Raw genomic sequence first — 18,760 nt, 5'->3', positions numbered from 1 at the left:
CAGTGGTTAGAGTTTTGCAAGGGACAGTTGTCCAAGTAAGCTTAGGGATTCAGGGACATGTGAGCCCCCCAGGAGTGAGGGGATTTTGCCTGCATTCAGGTGAGTTTAAGATTTATCTCTGAGTATTGGCAATCACTGACTGCCCTAATAGTCACAGCTGCCCTGTGAACGAGGTCAGCATCTTTCTCTGTATTCCGCGGATGAAGAAACTGAGGCACTCAGAGGTTAAGGCCCAAATTTTCAAGCTTGGGTTTAAATTAGCCACCTAACTTGATATTGAGGCATTAGCATCTAAGTGGCTTGATTGTTGGAGGTGCTGACCTCAGTAGGCACTGCAGAACTCAGCACATCTGGACTTGGATGACAAATTTTGGGTGACAAATTTCCACCCAAGTGTGGAAATGCCCATCTGTGACTTGCCCAGGCCACAAAGGGAGCTGAGATTTTTGTCCCCTGCTCTGGTGATTTCGTAGGCTACTAGACCCCACTGCCTCTCATGCTATTCAACTGCACCTTCTTGTGGCCAAAGCTCTCGCTGATGGCTCCGCATAGGAGCTGGCTTAGTTATAGGCAGCTGGGAGCAGGAGTTGTCAGCAATGCTAGTGCTGTCGGTGGTAGCTAGGGTGACACTGTTCATCACAGAAGTGAACTGATTTGGGGTCATCTCAGAACTCAAGGGACTTGTAACCGCATTTATACTGTACCCCCAAGCCCAGCCCTGGCTGGCTGTGAAGGGACTATGGATAAACCTGTGAGCTTCTGGGGAAATCGGTGACAAGCTTTCATGCTAGGGAGTAAAATCTCTTTTCTTTTTCTTTGTCCCCTGCTCCACTCTCCCGCCCCCTACCCTGGCAGGTCTCAGAGACTCTCCTACTCTCCATTGCTGCGTCTTGAGGACATGGCGCTGAGCATCCCAGGAACTGTTCCTCTCTGTACCATTAGCCTTGGAATTCTGCTCATGGCATATGCTCTCCCTGCTGAAGCTGGGTAAGATGACAAGAACCTGGGGGTTTTAATAACACTGGTGACTGAGGACTCCGCATGCTCTCCTTGGGATATTCGAGTGTAAGGTCCTCAACTCCCACTTTTCTTCATGTGGAGTATTCCAATATAACCTAGAAAAAGGCAACCCCTGGATTTTATTTAAAGCATTCCAGTATAAACCCAGAAGAGTGTCCACTTCCCTCCCCACACCCTTGCCAAAACCTTGCTATAGGATTCACGAGTCCCCCCTCTCTAGCACCTGCTCCATTTCATCTTCTGCAATATTTTCCAGGATGCTGATTGCACCATTCTCCATCTCATATGCAGTATTTCACTGCTGCACAAGTCTCTGTTTTCCTTGTCTGCATGCAATATTCTAGCATAACATAGAACACCTCCTTCCCCCACCCCACCCCCCAGAATATTCACTCTCTTGTAGCTGAGAGTGACTGAGATTACTTTAGCATTGTTCAAGCTGCTATAGTTAAGGTTATGTCAGCACTTTTATGACAAAAAACAATTTTCTAATTTGGCCCATGAGCCATTTGCTCTGGGCTAAAACTTGGCAGATTGCTTCCAGGATTTTTTATTTATTTCACAAAATTTGAAAAATGGAATTGATTCAGCTGTTTGACTGTTACAAGTGTAAATGACAATGAAAAAAATGCATTGATCTTGGGTGGAGTTCTTGGCCTTGGTTAGTGGTTCTTGGACTTGCCCAGGAGCCCATGATCTGGGATGCTACTGCCTGACCTAGCTTGCTTTCTTGCATTCATAACATTGTTCTTCTTCTAGTGCTTGCTCATATCCATTCCAATTAAGTGTGCGCGCGCCGCATGCACATTCGTCGGAGACTTTTTACCCTAGCAACACTCGGTGGGCCAGCAGGTCGCCCCCTGGAGTGGCGCCGGTATGGCGCCTGATATATACCCCTGCTGGCCCGCCCGCTCCTCAGTTCCTTCTTACCACCCGTGTTGGTCGTTGGAACTGTGGAGCACGGGTAGCCGTTCTCCACCTCCCTAGCGTTTCACTCTTCTACAGTATAGTGTATATAGTTCTGTAATTATAGTAATAGTTGTAGTTATAAAGCTAGTTAAGTGTAGTTTGTAAATAGTTATACAGAGGATCGGGGGTTCGCCCCCTTTTCCTCCCCGCGGTGCCAGGGCCCATGCCCGGTTCACCCGGGTTTAAGCCTTGTGCGGCCTGTCATCGGCCGATGCCCACAGGAGATCCGCACGACTCCTGCCTGAGGTGCCTAGGCAAGTCCCACCTTGCGGACAAGTGCCGGATCTGCAAGGCGTTCAAGCCCCAAACGAAGAAGGAGCGGGACAGTCGCCTGAAGCAGAACTTGATGGAGGCAGCGCTGACTCCCCCACCGTTGGCACCGACTCCGGCACTGGGACCAAGTGTCACCTCCGCTCCGGACCGCCCAGCGCCGGCAAAGGCTTCAACTTCCCGCTCAGCACTGGCCCAGCACCCTAGCCGGCACCACTCCCTCTCCCCGAGGAGCAAGAAGCACAGGGCTCTTGCGGTACCTACAACTGCACCGCAGTCAGAGCGTGCCTCCAAACCTGACCGCCCGGCACTGTCATCCGCCGCGGCACCGAGCGTCGTCACACCGTCGACTCCGGCTCCTCAGGGACCGTTGAGTCCGGTGCCTCTCAGCTCCCCAGTGAGAACAGCGGTTGAGCTTGTCGCGCCCTCCACGCCGGAGACCTTCTCCATTGCACGCGACCTCATCGCCCTGACAGAGCCCGAGCTGCCCCAACCCCCGGCACCGCCGGTGCTGGTTATCCAATTGATGGGCAAGCCCGCCATGGTGCGGCCGCATTCGCCAGGCACTACTGAGCATCGGTCCCGTTCCAAATCGAAGGACCACTCTCAGCGTTGCTGCTCGAGATCCAGACGCCGCTCGCAGTCCCGAGACCGCTCCCTGCGGCACCGGTCGTACTCGTGGCACCGATCAAGATCCCGGTCACCGCCGTATTACTCTCGGCACCGGTCTAGATCGTGGCACCGACGTTCCTACCGCAGCCAATCCCGGCACGGCAGCGTACGGCACCGGTCGACCTCCCGGCACCAAGCTGGTAGCAGGTCCCGGTCCAGATCGAGGTACTGCCATGACTCCCACTCGCTGGCACCGCGCAGAGATGACATCGGGATGCCCAGAGGCCTGCCGCAGTCATCGACGGCTCCTCCATGGCCTTCAAGGCACTCGTCCGCTTCTTCCTGTATGGACAGCGCCTCTTACGGGGATTCGGATGTTCATGCCTGCCCAGACCAGGGACCACCACAATGGTCCTTTTGGACGCCCTGGGCATACTACCAAGCCGAGGGTGAACCTTCGAGCCTAGCTCGCTCCAGTCAATCGGAGCATCATGCACCAGAGGCCACAGTCAGCCGGCCTCCCCCCTCAGGTATGGAGGAAGACCCTGCGGATCCCCTGGCGCAGCAGGATGCCTGGGAAGTGGAGGTCCCTCTGGACGAGGCTTCTGTTCAGGAACCACTCCTCCCTGGGGTGTCTTCTTCCTCGTCCCCAGATGAGGCGGTAGCGGGCACATCTTCATCAGGGCCCCCGCCGATTGATCTCCGCGCACATCAAGACCTTCTGAGGCGAGTTGCCCAGAACATAAACCTTCCTGTAGAGGAAGTCCCGGAAGTGGAGGACCCAGTGGTAAGCATCCTCTCTGCGAAGGCACCGACCAGGGTAGCCCTCCCCTTCATCAAGTCGATCCAGGCGAAGGCGGACACCATACGGCAGTCTCTGGCCTCCATTCCAGCCACGGCCCGCGGAGTGGAAACGAAATATATGGTACCATCCAAGGGGTATGAGTACCTCTATGTACACCCTGCTCCCTGCTCCTTGGTGGTACAATCAGTCAACGAGCGGGAACGCCACGGCCAGCAAGCTCCTGCGCCAAAATCCAGGGAAGCCAGGCGCATGGACTTGCTGGGCCGCAAGATTTATTCTGCGGGAGGCCTTCAGCTCCGTGTGGCAAACCAGCAAGCCCTCCTGAGCCGTTACAGCCACAACACCTGGGAGGCTGTCGGCAAATTTACAGAGCTGCTTCCCCAGGACTCACGCCAGGAATTTTCATCTCTCCTGGAAGAGGGCAGGAGGGTCGCCAGGACCTCGCTACAAGCGTCCTTAGATGCCGCAGATTCGGCAGCAAGAACACTGGCGTCAGGCGTAGCCATGCGCCGTATATCGTGGCTGCAGTCTTCCGGACTACCGCCGGAGCTACAGTACACGATCCAGGACCTGCCATTCGATGGGCAGGGCCTCTTCTCTGAGAAGACGGATCCCAGGCTACAGAGCCTGAAGGATAACCGGGTCATCGTGCGTTCACTGGGAATGCACACGCCCCAGACTCAGAGAAGGCCATTCCGCCCCTACCATCAGCGCACTTACCCCCCGCCTCGCCCCAGACAAGATTTTAACCGGAGGCGAGGCCGGCCGAACCGTAGACGTCAGTCAGGTCCTCAAAGGGGTAACACTTCTGGGTCCGACAAGCCACCGCAGGGACCCAAGACGAACTTTTGAAGGTGCGCCCGAGAGCAGCTTACCAATCCCTTCCCTGGATCCACTTCATTTCCTCAACCGCCTCCGCCCCTTCCTGCCGTCTTGGTCCCAGCTAACTTCGGATCGTTGGGTCCTGCGCACGGTGGAGTTTGGTTACCATCTTCAGTTTATTTCTCCATCCCCCTCCCATCTTCCCTCCTCGTCCCTCTTCAGGGACCCCTATCACGAGCAACTTATCGTCCAGGAGGTTCGCAAGCTCCTGCTCATCGGAGCTATAGAGGAGGTGCCAAGGGAGCTAAGGGGCAAGGGGTTTTATTCCCGGTACTTCTTATTTCCCAGGTCAAAAGGGGGCCTTCGACCCATCCTGGACCTGCGAGGCCTGAACAAATTCATCAGAAAGTTCAATTTCCGATGGTAACCTTAGGAACCATCATTCCCTCCCTGGATCCCAGAGATCGGTACGCCGCTCTCGATATGAAGGACACTTACTTCCACATTGCGATCTTTCCCCCGCACAGGCGGTATCTTCGCTTTGTGGTAAATCAGGATCACTACCAATTCACGGTCCTCCCCTTTGGGCTCTCCTCGGCCCCCCGGGTATTCACCAAGTGTATGGCGGTCGTCGCCGCTGCCCTGTGCCGTCGTCGTATCCAGGTCTTCCCTTACCTCGACGACTGGCTCATTCGAGGCACTTCGGAGGCGCAGGTGACCGGGCACATTACCATCATCAGGGAGCTGTTTGCGAGTCTAGGCTTGACCATCAACCCGGACAAGTCCACTCTGGTGCCTACGCAGAGCATAGAGTTCATAGGGGCAATGCTGGACTCCAACCTCGCGACGGCCAGCCTCCCCCGGCACCGATTCCAAGCCATAGTGTCCATGGTCACAAGCCTACAGGCCTTCCCGACCACGTCTGCTCGAATGTGCCTCGCTCTCCTGGGGCACATGGCCGCATGCACCTTCGTCACCAAGCGTGCAAGACTCCGCATGCGCCCGCTGCAGACCTGGCTCGCGTCGGTCTATCAACCAGGCAGGGACGCCATAGACACAATCGTAACGATTCCACCGAATGTTATAGGTTCTCTAGGCTAGTGGACAACGCCCTCCCAAGTGTGTGCGGGCCTACCGTTTCATGCCCCTCAGCCCTCAGTGTCCTTGACAACAGACGCGTCATCGCTGGGCTGGAGTGCGCACCTGGGGACCCTGCGTACACAGGGACTATGGTCACAGAGAGAGCTGACTCTTCACATCAATGTGCGGGAGCTGCGGGCAGTTCGCCTAGCATGCCAGACATTTCAACGCCATTTACACGGCCGTTGTGTCGCGGTATTCACAGACAACACAACGGCCATGTATTACATCAACAAGCAGGGCGGGACTCGGTCCTCCCCGCTGTGTCAGGAAGCAATACGTCTGTGGGACTTTTGCATAGCCCACTCTATTCATCTAGTGGCCTCCTTTCTCCCAGGAGTGCGGGACACCCTTGCAGATCACCTGTCCCATGAATGGTCCATCCGTCCGGACATCCTCTATTTCATTTTCCGGAGGTGGGGGTTTCCCCAGATAGATCTGTTCGCTTCCAGATAGAACAGGAAATGCCAGGTGTTCTGCTCCCTACAGGGTCGCTCCCCGGGCTCCCTGTCGGACGCGTTCCTCATTCCGTGGACGGGACGTCTTTGCTACGCCTTTCCACCCTTCCCTCTCGTCCACCGAGTCCTGATCAAGGTCTGGAGAGACAAGGCCCGCCTCATCCTGATCGCTCCGGCTTGGCCGCGGCAGCCTTGGTACACCATGCTGCTCGATCTGTCCCTGGCGAATCCAATTGCCCTACCTCCTTGGCCGGATCTGATCACACAGGACTTTGGCAGGATGCGCCATCTGGATCTACAGTCCCTCCATCTGTCTGCATGGCTCCTGGCTGGTTAAGCCAGTCCGAGTTGCGCTGTTCTGACGCAGTACAACAAGTGTTGTTGGGCAGCAGGAAGCCTTCCACGCGTTCAACCTACCTAGAGAAATGGAAACGCTTCTGCTGCTGGTGCAACCAGCACGGCCACGACCCACTCTCCGTGCTAGTCCCCACCATTTTGGACTACGTGTGGTCTCTCAAGCAGCAGGGCTTGGCGATCTCCTCTCTGCGCATCCATCTCGCGGCTATATCCACCTTCCATCCAGGCGAGGCTGGCAAGTCCATTTTTTCCCACCCTATGGTGTCAAGATTCATCAAGGGCCTGGAGCGACTATACCCTCAGGTCAAACGGCCTACCCCTACTTGGGACCTGAACCTTGTCCTGACCAGGCTCATGGCGCTCCCCTTCGAACCCTTAGCCACATGCTCGCTGCTGTACCTGTCCTGGAAAGTGGCCTTCCTAGTCGCTATCACGTCGGCTCGGCGAGTCTCGGAGCTTCGGGCTCTGACCGTCGACCCCCCGTACACTATCTTCCACAAGGACAAGGTACAGCTGCGACCGCCCCCGGTGTTCCTCCCTAAGGTCGTCTCCGCCTTCCATATTAACCAAGACGTCTTCCTGCCAGTCTTTTGCCCAAAGCCGCATTCATCCAGATGAGAGCAACAGCTCCATTCCTTGGATGTCCGAAGGGCTCTCGCATTCTACATTGAGAGAACTAAACCCTTCCGACGTTCACCACAATTGTTTGTGGCAGTAGCGGAACGCATGAGGGGCATGGCAATCTCCTCCCAGCGTATCGCATCCTGGGTCACGTCCTGCGTCAGGACATGTTACGACTTGGCCCGCGTGCCAACGGGGGCCCTTACCGCCCATTCTACCAGGGCTCAGGCTTCGTCTGCCGTGTTTTTGGCTCCTGTCCCCATACAGGAAATCTGCCGTGCGGCCATCTGGTCTTCTGTGCACACCTTTGCATCACACTATGCACTGGTCCAGCAAGCTAGAGACGATGCCGCTTTCGGCGCAGCGGTTTTACAGTCCGCAACGTCTCGCTCCGACCCCACCACCTAGGTAAGGCTTGGGAATCACCTAATTGGAATGGATATGAGCAAGCAGTCGAAGAAGAAAAGACGATTACTCACCTTTGTAACTGTTGTTCTTCAAGATGTGTTGCTCATATCCATTCCACACCCGCCCTCCTTCCCCACTGTCAGAGTAGCCGGCAAGAAGGAACTGAGGAGCGGGCGGGCCAGCAGGGGTATATATCAGGCGCCATACCGGCGCCACTCCAGGGGGCGACCTGCTGGCCCACCAAGTGTTGCTAGGGTAAAAAGTCTCCGACGAACGTACATGCGGCGCGCGCACACCTAATTGGAATGGATATGAGCAACACATCTCGAAGAACAACAGTTACAAAGGTGAGTAACCGTCTTTTCTGAGCAGAGAAAACGAGAGTCCATTTGTCCAGAGTTGGCCACCTGTAATCAGATCATTATGTAGTCCAACTGCAGCATAATACTCCACTGTGCCTCCCAAGTGACCCCTTGTGGTTGACAGTCAGAAAGTCAGGAGGGATGATTTCCTTTAAACAGAGGAAGGCCCAGCACAGCATAGTCCATGTGGGCAGTGATGAGGAATAAGGAGATGCCCAAGTAAAAATCCCTTTGGATGGATATATATTTACACACACATACAACATCCATCTTTGGCAGCAATATTTGGTTTTATTAGGGTGACCAGATGTCCCGTTTTTAAAGGGACAGTCCTGTATTTAAGCAGCTGTCCCGACTTCTGTTAAAATCAGGCAAATTGTCCCGTATTTTCTGTCTCTCCTCACTTCCCACCCAGGCACCCCAGGAAAGCCCAAGACCCTCTGGCCTGGGACGGTGCCCAGGAGCAGCCGAGCCCTGCATGAGCCGAAGCCCATGCAGCACTGGCACTGGAAAGCCTTTCCGCCCCTCAGCTAAGCTCTGGAGTGGCATGTGGGGGGAAGCGATTTCTAGCCTGTTCATGCCCCAAACCTGCAGGCTCCACAGCACCCTCGGAGCAGGGGCTTAGCACCCTCTTCACCCACCTCTCCCCTGTCCTGAGTCCTGCCCCCAGGGAGTGCGGGGCTGCTCTGTCCCCAGGCATCCTCCCCTGCTGAGCCATCTCTCTGGCTGGGTTCACTGAAGCCTCTGCAGTCAGGTTCTCTGGGCCCTGGTGCACAATGCATCCTTAGTGCTTAACCCTCTCCCGCCTGTACTGTAGCCGGGGGACAGGAGGCGGCTGGGTTATGTTGGTGGCTAACAGGAGCCTGGAGGTATTAGCTTCCTTTCAACACTGTGCAGGCAGGAAGGGACAAGCGGCTTCCAGCAGGGAGGAGAGGGAAGGGAGAATGGGGGTGGGGGGGATGAGCTTTACAAAGACACTGGCCAGGTCATCCCTTCCTCCCCTGCAGCTGGAAGCAGCTCCTGTCCCTTCCCTTCTGCACAGTGCCGAAAGGCTGCTGCTGGCCACATTCTGGTGTGAACCATGGCAGAAAGCTAGGGGACATGTGATCCCACATGCCCCCCTCCACATGTTGCCTCAGGAAGATGCGGCACAGGGTTTCAAGAGAGGCAGGTCCATCCTGGGGGCCCAGCCAGGCGTGGAGGGCAGAGAGTGCCAGGCAGCGAGGGTTGGGTCAGTCGGTCACCCCCTGTGTGAGAGAGGTGTACGGGAGTGTGTGTGTGTGTCACCTCTCCCCGTGTGTGTGTGCGGGGAGGCAGGGTTATGTGTGTCACCCCTCACTGTATGAACCCTAAAGCCTTGAAGATAAGAAGGTAAATAAAAAAAGTCCAACTACGCAATGTTTCTTTTTAATGGGGGGGACTCAGTCAACTTGATGTTAATTTGAACGTTCGTACTTCATAGTTCTAATTGATTGCCATTGAACTGGCTTTAATATGAGTAATTTTACCAGATGTCCCTTATTCAGCATAGGGAAATAGGGTCCCATGAGATTTAATAATTTTGTGTCTGTACAGAAGCATGCAAACACATTTATTCACACTTATCACACACACACACTCATGCACACCTGCCACATGCCTTCACTTCTGCATACTCAGTCGCCTCACACATTCGCAGGTGTACACAGGCACTGATACATATTTGTTTTGCACATACTCAAGCACACCCCCATGCACACTTATACATCCATGCCCCATTCTTACAAGCGCATACCTACATGTGCACACACACTTGTGTAAACATAGAGAGAGGTGCTCGCATGCCTACCTGTGCTTACATGCCCTTGTGCGCACACATGCACACTCTTGCTGCAGTTAAACCTGCGAGCTAAAATGGCTTCTTCTCCCTTAGTGCACATGAAAATCTCCCTCTAAAAACTGCTCGACTCTTCCTGAGAGGCAATAACCCCCCTTCTCTCTACGCTGCGAAGAAAGGCTTCGTTTTGTTCTTTGACACCGTAAATGGGCTTCGGAGCAATAACCAGAACACTTGCTGAGTTGCTATTCCTACAACTGCACTACCTCAGTGCTTTCATCACAGCTGTCACTGGTGTGTAGGGAGCAGTAAATTGCCAATGTGAACTTTCATTCCATCCCCATTCCCTGCCCAAGATAAACCCAGCACAAAGGGAAGGGTTTTCATTGTAAAGGAAATACCAACAGGCCCCTGGTGATAAGGGTGGCAGCAAGAACCACTGCAATTTAGATTAAGGCAGTGGAAGTGAACTGCTTGTTCTTCTGTTGTCTTTAACCTGGGAATCTGGGCATTCACTTGTCATGAAGTCCTTCTACACTGTGCTGAAAGTAGTTACTTAGATAGTAGATCGTTGTGGAGCCACATTGGAAGCCAGCCTGCACTGTTCCTTCAAGAGGCCCTGCTTGTTAATCTTGCTTTCTATAGGCAGCCTTTCTGCATTCTGGTCCTCTCTCTCTTCTTGTCTTAGGCCTCATTACAGATCCCAGTTCCCCTCCAACCCACACTGACATGGCATTAGCCCATGCTCTTTTGTCCCACATCTTCCCAAATCTTCCTCCATTTCACTCTGACCTGGCATTATCCTATGGTCTGTCACCTCTTCTTATGCAGCTGCTTGTCGCTCTGATCTACCTGCCACTACGACACACTCTTATACTTCTTGCCCTCCCCTCTTTTCAGACGTCTTCAGCCCAACAAGACCAATTCAGAGAAATCTACACTTGGCCTCCATGGCTGTAAAACCAAATGTTCAGGGAACTATCTTCATCCCCATCCCAAACACGTGAGTCGTGCTACCTAGCAGAGGAACATTCAGCCCCATGTGGCCAGCCTGGGTGGAACAGGAAATGGGGCCCAGAACTGGTGTGTGTGGGTTTGAGCTGGAAGTTAGAGCCCAGGGAATAGCACCTGGAGGTTCCTTTTTCAAGATGATGGGAAGCCTGTGATTTGCCTCAACTAGGACCACAATAAAGGGGGAACCATGTGGAGTCCCACTAAGCTGTCAGTCAATATGAAGGAGCTTGTATTCCATGCCACTCACTGCTAGGGCATGAACCATAAAAATCCTGCCAGCATTCCTACCTGACCTTGCAGCTCTTCTGGCTGCAGGCTTGATAGCGCTGTCTGAACCAGCCTGCGTCCCTTCAGATCTCTCCATTGCCCCTTCGTTGCATATTCTCGGGTCCCAACTCCACCTCTGTCCCACACATGCATGTCATCATCTCACATGCTGTTGGCCACGTGTTGATCTTGTTCATCTGTTCTCCTTTCATTCATTATTTCTGCACCCTTCAGTCCCACTTGGCCAGAGCGGGAGAAGGATCAATTTGTCCCATTGTTTTTCCCTAGCCAAAGGGCAGCCTTTGCTTTATATTAAGGATAGACGAGCCCCTCTCCAAAGCTACGCTGGACCAAGCAGATGCCTCAAATATGGTTCCACATAGAGATACTCCTGATTCTTTCCTTTGAAATTTTTATTACCCCAGCTGTGCTGCTTTTTCACATAGTCTTCTAAGCGAAATGTGAACTCCACAGTGTTCCAGTCTGAGTCAAAATCTCAAACCTCAAACAAAGCAAAACGGATTCAAAATTGGACAAGATGAGTTTGCCAATCACTACTGAACCTCTGCCAGGCACTGCTCTTAAAATGCTCTCCTGTCACACTTTACATTAAGGTTACATTTCTAAATAGCTTATGAAGCAATAATAAATTATTAATAGATGTTGTTAGCATGATACAAATATACATTTCATGAGTTCTAGATGGTTATAAGCACATCAGCAGAAGGTGGGACAGATGGTTAAAACTCATGGTTAAACAACCTCTGGGATATTATTCCAATTGCACTATTACAGTCCCACTTATTAAAAAGGGCTCTTTATTAGACATAGTTGAAAATCAGATTTCTGTCCCATGGATATTTTAAAAATTATTTTGTACCAAATCTGTACAAAAAGTCAATATATATTAATTTTTTTACAGAATGGAAAGCTCCAAAAGAATTATACAAAATGTTTTGTTTTGACATTTCTGATTAAAAACAAAACCTTCTGACTTTCCAGAACAAAACTCTTAATCTCTTTCAGCTGCCACAGTGCCTGATAGGAGTTATAGTTCAAATGCCTCAGGTCCCATTCTCCTCTATGGGCTGGATTAAATCTCTGATATACCATGGTCATGTGACTGCCATGATGCATCATGGCAACTCATCAAGGCTGGAGCCTGTGGTGCATCATGGGAGATGTAGTCTAGCCAGGAAGCCTGTCTCAAAAAGGAGAACTGAGGCACTCAAATACTCCACAAGATATGCAACAGCACAAGCAAACACAGACTGATGTCAAACAGACCTGAAATGAAACATTTCAGTTGGGGTCAATTAACTGAAATGTGTCAACTTGACCCTACACAAAATATTGCATTTTGATTTTTCCTGACACAAAACCAAGAAATGTTGGTCAAATCAAAATTTTTCACAGGAAATTTAGATTTTGCACAAAGTGAATTTTCTGTCAACCCCACTTGCACAAAAATAAACAACAACAACAAAACGCATTGAGATGGAAAATTCCTGACCAGCTCTATTATTTATCATTTATTGGCCCTTTATAAACTATTTATAAGTGTATCTGTAATATAAAGTGTGACTCTCTAACCAAACCCCATACTATACAATTGGTCTTGAAAATGCTAGCCACCATTCCTCCCCTCATTATTCTTCCATTTTGCCCAGACTCTGCATTTCCTGCTTCAGACTAGAAGTACTTATATACATTGAGAAGATGCTGTTCTTGTATTTCCAGCAAATGACAGGTCTCTCATGAGAACCTGTTTTCATGAGCTTTCAGGCCCCTTCTTGTTGCTTCCTAAGCCAAGATCTCTGGCTAGTTTGGCTGAAGTTCATATAGGCCTATGGACCTCTGGGGGTGCTCCTTTGAACCTTGTGAGATTGTCCTGTCATTAACTAGCTGTGGTGGTAAGGGATTAGCTAGGTTAGTAATCATTATACCAAGCTAGCGGTGGCTTCGTCCAGCATGCTTAGCAAATCTGTCAGAGAGATGAATGCAGGACTCATCTGACAAGCCAGAATGGAGTCCAGCACAGGCATGCCGGAAGCTCCTCACCACTGCAGCACCACTGGCACTTTCCTAGAAGAAATATGTTGGGGAAGAAGGAAGTGAAATCGAAATTTTCAATTTGGGAATATAGGTTCCCTCTTGTTTTCTTCACCACAAAGGGAAGCTGCCCATCCTACAAATCAACCCTAATGCAGCAGCACCCAAGAAACAACATTTAAGTGGATGAAGAAAAATAGAAAAATTAAGAGTAAAAGAGAAAACAATCAGAAAGAGAGGGGAGGAAAGGGAGAAAACAAACTAAATGTGGAGAGTCATGGGGTAGGAATACTGCCAAAGCTGCTCTACCAGCCTCCTAATAGGGGCCCCCCATTCCAGTGGCTCTGCTATGCAAATCCACCTGTATACTTTACAACCCCCCACAACCAGTATTGGTGTCTCTCCCATTTGCCATGTTCACTCATCTTAATCAAGCTGCTGCTCCCAAGTCATTTATTTCTCTGTTTAGCAGTAATGCATCGATTTGTCAGTGCTGGACTGCAACCCCTGCCAGAGGAGACTCCTGCACCACTTCTAGCAATTCATCCGCTAAACCACCCATTCATCTCTGTACCTTCCTGTGTTTTTTTTATTTATCATGCTGCATGCCCAGGCTTCTTAATCTTTCCTTCTGTCTCCTTGCAACTTCTTGTAGCTGAACGTCATCTTTCCTGCAATTTCTGCATTTCTCTAGCTTTTTCTGTTTGCTTTCTCCTTCACTTAGTCTATTGTCTGTCCACTTACAATTCCTACTGATGTCTCCTTCTGGGATTCGAATGGCTGGGAATGCCTTTATAGACAGCATTATTACATTACACTGTCCCTTATGCTGTTGGGCATCTAGTGGTTTGTGACTTGAATTTCAGAAGTTAATTGATTCCAATGAGAATTAGGGTGCTCAGCACCTCTATTCAAACCACAGGCATGATTTTCAGACTGCAACATTTGGATGCTTATCTGAATCTCTCCTGAGGTTTGCAAAATTGCACTGGAAATCTTGTGAGGTGAAGCTTGTTCATGTGTGTTGATACTTTCCTGGTTGCCCTGGGCCAGAAAATACTGTGAAAAAAGACTTTCCATACAAACAGTATTTCAGCATTTGTGCTGTGAACAGAGCCAGGAAGCATAGGCAGGTGAGAATGAAATTCAGTTCAAAGTGGAGAAAATATCAACCAACTTCAGAAACAATTCACTTCTGATTTTAAGTGACAGTTCAGTGCCTCACATCCAAAGTAGTTTGCTTATCTCACTGGGACTAGAGTAATGGTGATGTCTCCTTAGCTCCTGCTAAACCTTTCTCCATAGGATGTTGAGTGGGAGATGCTGGAACAGGGGAAGATGATTCTCCCAATCAGGACCTCTAAACCATTTCCCACATGTCTGGTTGATGGGAGATAGAGGCAGACCATGTCTGAATGAACATCTTTGTTTAAAACAAGAGGTCTGTGCATATCAAATGTGGATTTCTAGTCCGATTTCCCTTTTTATCTCTCTCTTCTTTCCCTAGGCTTTCTCAGAAGCATGGTCCAGAAATTGTTGATGACAGCAAGGACAATATCACCATCTTCACACGCATTCTGGACCGGCTGTTGGATGGGTATGACAATCGGCTGAGACCTGGACTTGGAGGTCAGTCTGCATTGTGAGGATTTTATTCTCCTTCACTACATAGCTTCATAAACAAGTTATAAAGTTTACTTCCAGAGTAATATCAACCATCATTCATGGAGTAAAGGGGGAATTCAGTCCTACTGTTGTTTGTTTTTTCTCTGGTTCTTTATAACGGCAACAATCTTCTGATGGGAGAGAAACCCACCTTGCTCTCCTGAGGTGAGATAGGAAGATGTTCTCTCTCTGACCTATATCCTGAGCTTCTATGATAGCTTCATCAATAGACCTCTAGATCGACCAATGTGGGCTTCTCTTCCTACAGTAATGGACCCCGACCTCCTCCTGGAGAAGACCTCCTTCTCCTGTGCAGAGAATGGAATTTGGTCTTCAAGTTCATTCAGTCCTGGGCTCCTACCTCAAGGCTCTGCCAAATGAAACCCTAGAAACAAACCCATGGCAGGCATTATTGTAATCTGCTTTCATAGAGCAGAACCCAAGTGAGCCCCAGGGACCTGGCCATCAGACTGATGTCCTCCTTTCCAATTGACTTCAGCGGGTTTTGTCAGAGAAATGCTTTCAGTATCAAAATAATTTCTTCTGTGTCTATGTCCCATTTAGAAATTACTTTGGAGATTCTTTTCACACTGGTTCCTACTCAGCTAGGCCTCTCTCACTGGGACTCAGTGAAGACGAAGGACCACAGATGGAATGAAGGGTAGGGGGAAAAAGAGTTACACCAGTAAGGTGATGGGATTATTCAGTGAGGCATGGATACATGATGGGTGTTTTGGTAGGAGTAGGGGGATGTCATTACCTTTCCTCTCCTTTGCTTCGTGTAGGCTTTGCATCCAATTTTTTTCAGAGGAATATGACTGATGCATGGGAGGTGGCTCCTCTCAAGGGGGGTTGCCATTGCCAGAATGTTGCTGGCCACTGTTTGATTGTGAAACCAGAGCAATTGGTTTAGGAATTGCGCCGTGTCTATAGGGAACAGCTGAGAGTTCCTCCACTCCACAGTCACTGCCCCCATCCCCTTCACTACAGCGAGGAGAAGCTGGAGCTAGGGAGCTGTGACTGAGCTCTCCCACAGAGCAGTCTTGCACTATGTTTTCTAGCTGCTTCTGCTGGAATTGAAATGACAGTGATCTCTCCCACAGCTAGTGCTTCGCCAGCTTCTTACAGTGACTCCTGAATGAATCTAGGACTGAAGTAATCATGAGCTCCCCTGCAAGCCGCACTACTTTACTACTCCCAAGAGCACCTCCTGCTGAGGAGGTGGAGAGTGAAGTCCCTGAGTTCCCCATACTGTACTGATCCTAGAAGAACTTCTGCTGGGAACGCCTGGGATTAGAGCAGCTGTGATCTTCCCCTGGTGGGAGGCTCTTGCTCCATTCCCTGCTGGGAGAGGCTTTCTAACCTGTAACACCCAGCATTCAGTCTCCTCCCCTCTTTGCTTCTGTCTGCTCTGCTTTTCTTTTAAGATAACCAGATTCTCTTTTTTTAACAGAGTCCTAAACTGTCACTTCCTTCTCCCCTCTCCCTCCACCACTGCTACTGCATGCCTACACCTATCCAAAGAAACCTCAGGCAGAGATCAGCCGAAATCCAGGTGCATGCCAGCAAGCTCTTCTGCCTTCAGAAACCTGCCTTGCTGCATGGTTCTTTCACCCAGGAGGGAAAGGGTTAAAATATCTGCATAGGCCATCCATCAGTTTTATCGCTTTTACTGCTCATCTCTCTCCCCCAGAATTAACCGCAATCCCACTGATAGCTTTGCTTCCTCAAACCTCTCTGATGGGTGGATCGATTCCAATGAACTGCGTCTGGAAGGGGACTTAGGGGACATCTGTGGCTCATTCTGAGCTCAATAGCAAACCAATCCCCAGCACAAACTATTAACAAGAGGACTCCCATGAGCCCGTTCTGCAGAAGTTAAAACCTTCCTAGGAATGTCTCTGGAATATTGCTTAGGTCCTTCAGCAAAACAGTTAACGTAATGAATTGCCTTTGCCTGTGCCAGAACAGGCACATCCTGCACAAAGCTGCCCCCACCTCTGCTTTCCCTTTGCGCAGGATTCGTTAATAGCTGCACCATAGGGGAAGGGCTGGCAAAGGTAAGAAATAAGATTCTTAGCTAGGGTTGAGCTTCCCTGTGTCAGGATAGCCTTCCCTCTCACCTCTGAGCTAGGCTGTGGGTTCAAACTCATTGCTGACACTGCAGCGTGGGTCTCTAGGGGCTGCTGCCGGTGGACGTTTGGAAGAGGTGATATATAGCAGTCCTGTCTGCCAGCTTCTTGTGGCTGGAGAAGTGGATACTAATGACCCCACTGTGTGGAGGGTAGAGGGTAACCTGGGTGTCTTAGGGCACCATTCAGGTCTAATGATCAAGATTGTGTGAGGGTTCTGCTTCCCTTTAAGTCAGTCACTGCACTGCTGGTAGCTAGCATGCTGCTTTGGAAAGCACATTGGCTTTCCTCAGGGATATCAGTCTGACGTCTGTGCGGGCCACGTCATTTACAGAACATGCACCAACCCTCCTGACATTTTTAGGGATCCCTTCCCCCATCTGTTTGCCTTTCTCCCTCTCTCATACCTCATTCTGGAGCAGGTTTTCATCATCTCTGCACAGTTTGCGCTGGGGTGTGTCGTTTATCCTCACACACAACACAATGCTGAGCCTATTGTGTCCCCAGCTACCATATGCAGCAAGGCTGCAAAGGTCAAGGGTAGCTAGGAGAGAGCGTGGCCTAATGGTTAGCAAGTGACTAGGAGTCAGGATATGTGGGTTCAGTTTCCAGCCCTGCCACTGAATCTGTGTGACCGTGGGCAAATCACAACCTCTCTGCCTCAGTTTCCCCATTTTACAAACAGAGGTAATGCTTCCTGTCCCACAGAGACTTTGAGATCCCCCAAATGAAGGTATTAAAAAGCATGAAGTATTAATTGTATGTTTCTAGTGATAATGAAATAATGACGGCTGGGTCAGGGGCAGTCTCCAGATTTCTGCCATTGAAAAGCCACGCCTAAGTAATACAGACTCCCTAATAAAGGGTGAAATCTCATTTCCGTACTCCAGGCACAAGATATAGCTGGGCTCGGACCTAGCGGGATTGTTCGTTCACCTTCTGCTGCTATAGACCTGAGTTCAAATTTTGGCTTAAGCCACATGTGAATGAGTTTATTGGTGTCTCTCCCTAAACAGGGGTATGCCACAAAAGCTTAGTACAAGTATGAATCTATGAATAAGTGGCAATCACTCCAGGGGGGTGGAACTAGGGGTTCCGAAGGTGCTGCTGTACCCCCTGGCTTGAAGTGGTTTCCATCAATTACAAGGTTTACAGTTTAGTTCAATGGCTCTCAGCACCCCCACTGTACAAATTGTTCCAACGCCACTGCAATCACTATTTCAGGCCTTGTCTGGAATAGCCGGGGGTCCTCTGGCTTGTGACTGAGGGGCATTTTCAGAGCTGTGAGCTAGCCCAGGACTGAAATAAACATGGTTGCATTGGCAAAGCTGCAAAGGGAAAATCACACAGGGCCTGCCTGAGCTTTCCCTGGTTCATGTGTGTGCTGTGACTGAGTGCTGAATGGTCCCATGAATCTTTAGAAATAATAAATAAAGCTCTGACATGAACCCATTACTCCCTGGAAAGCAAATACCCTAAGAGAGGCTATCTGCTGAGAAACCTCTGGGATGTTAGGGAATTAACTCTCCAGCTGCTACGGCAGCTGCTGAAGAAGGACTTGAGGAACTTTTAACCCTTCCGTGGCATTTTGGCTTGATGTCTTTGCCATTGCATAGATTTCCATTAAAAGAACATGAATTACAATGGAAGCAAATTCACAAGGATAGATGGAAGCTTGGGGTTATTCCATTGGTGCCATTTGTACTCCCAGGAGAGACAGGAGAGGGTAGACATAGTATAGCTTGAATGACCAAGTTGGGTGGGAAGCAGAGCTCCAAAAGGACTTAGCTGCTACCCTATTGGTGACTTGGTACAGCACCAATTTCAGAACAGCAAGGCTATTCCTAGGGACTCAATCCTGGGAAGCAGTGACTCTGAAAAAGATTTGGGGGTTGCAGTTCACAATCAGCTGAATGTGAGCTCTGTGTGATGCTGTGGCCAAAAGACCAAATGCAATCCTGGAGTGCATC

At 50.3% G+C, this 18,760-nt stretch overlaps 1 protein-coding gene across 2 annotated transcripts in view; it reads left to right on the top strand.

Annotated features, from left to right (window-relative positions):
• GABRA3 (gamma-aminobutyric acid type A receptor subunit alpha3) overlaps positions 1 to 18,760 on the top strand; it is a 135,648-nt gene that overhangs the window by 15,953 nt on the left and 100,935 nt on the right. Inside the window, exons 2-3 of one of the 2 annotated variants that reach the window (XM_050964357.1) lie at positions 856 to 987; positions 14,501 to 14,622. In XM_050964357.1, the coding sequence (XP_050820314.1) occupies positions 899 to 987; positions 14,501 to 14,622 (211 nt within the window). In that variant the 5' untranslated portion in view covers positions 856 to 898. Of the gene's footprint in view, positions 1 to 855; positions 988 to 10,575; positions 10,664 to 14,500; positions 14,623 to 18,760 lie in introns of those variants that run through there. The other variant, XM_050964358.1, reaches the window with a different exon arrangement.

The sequence above is a fragment of the Gopherus flavomarginatus genome, chromosome 8 (genome assembly GCF_025201925.1).
Source record: "Gopherus flavomarginatus isolate rGopFla2 chromosome 8, rGopFla2.mat.asm, whole genome shotgun sequence".
NCBI classification, from domain to species: domain Eukaryota; kingdom Metazoa; phylum Chordata; order Testudines; family Testudinidae; genus Gopherus; species Gopherus flavomarginatus.
This window is presented reverse-complemented; position numbering and strand designations above follow the sequence as displayed.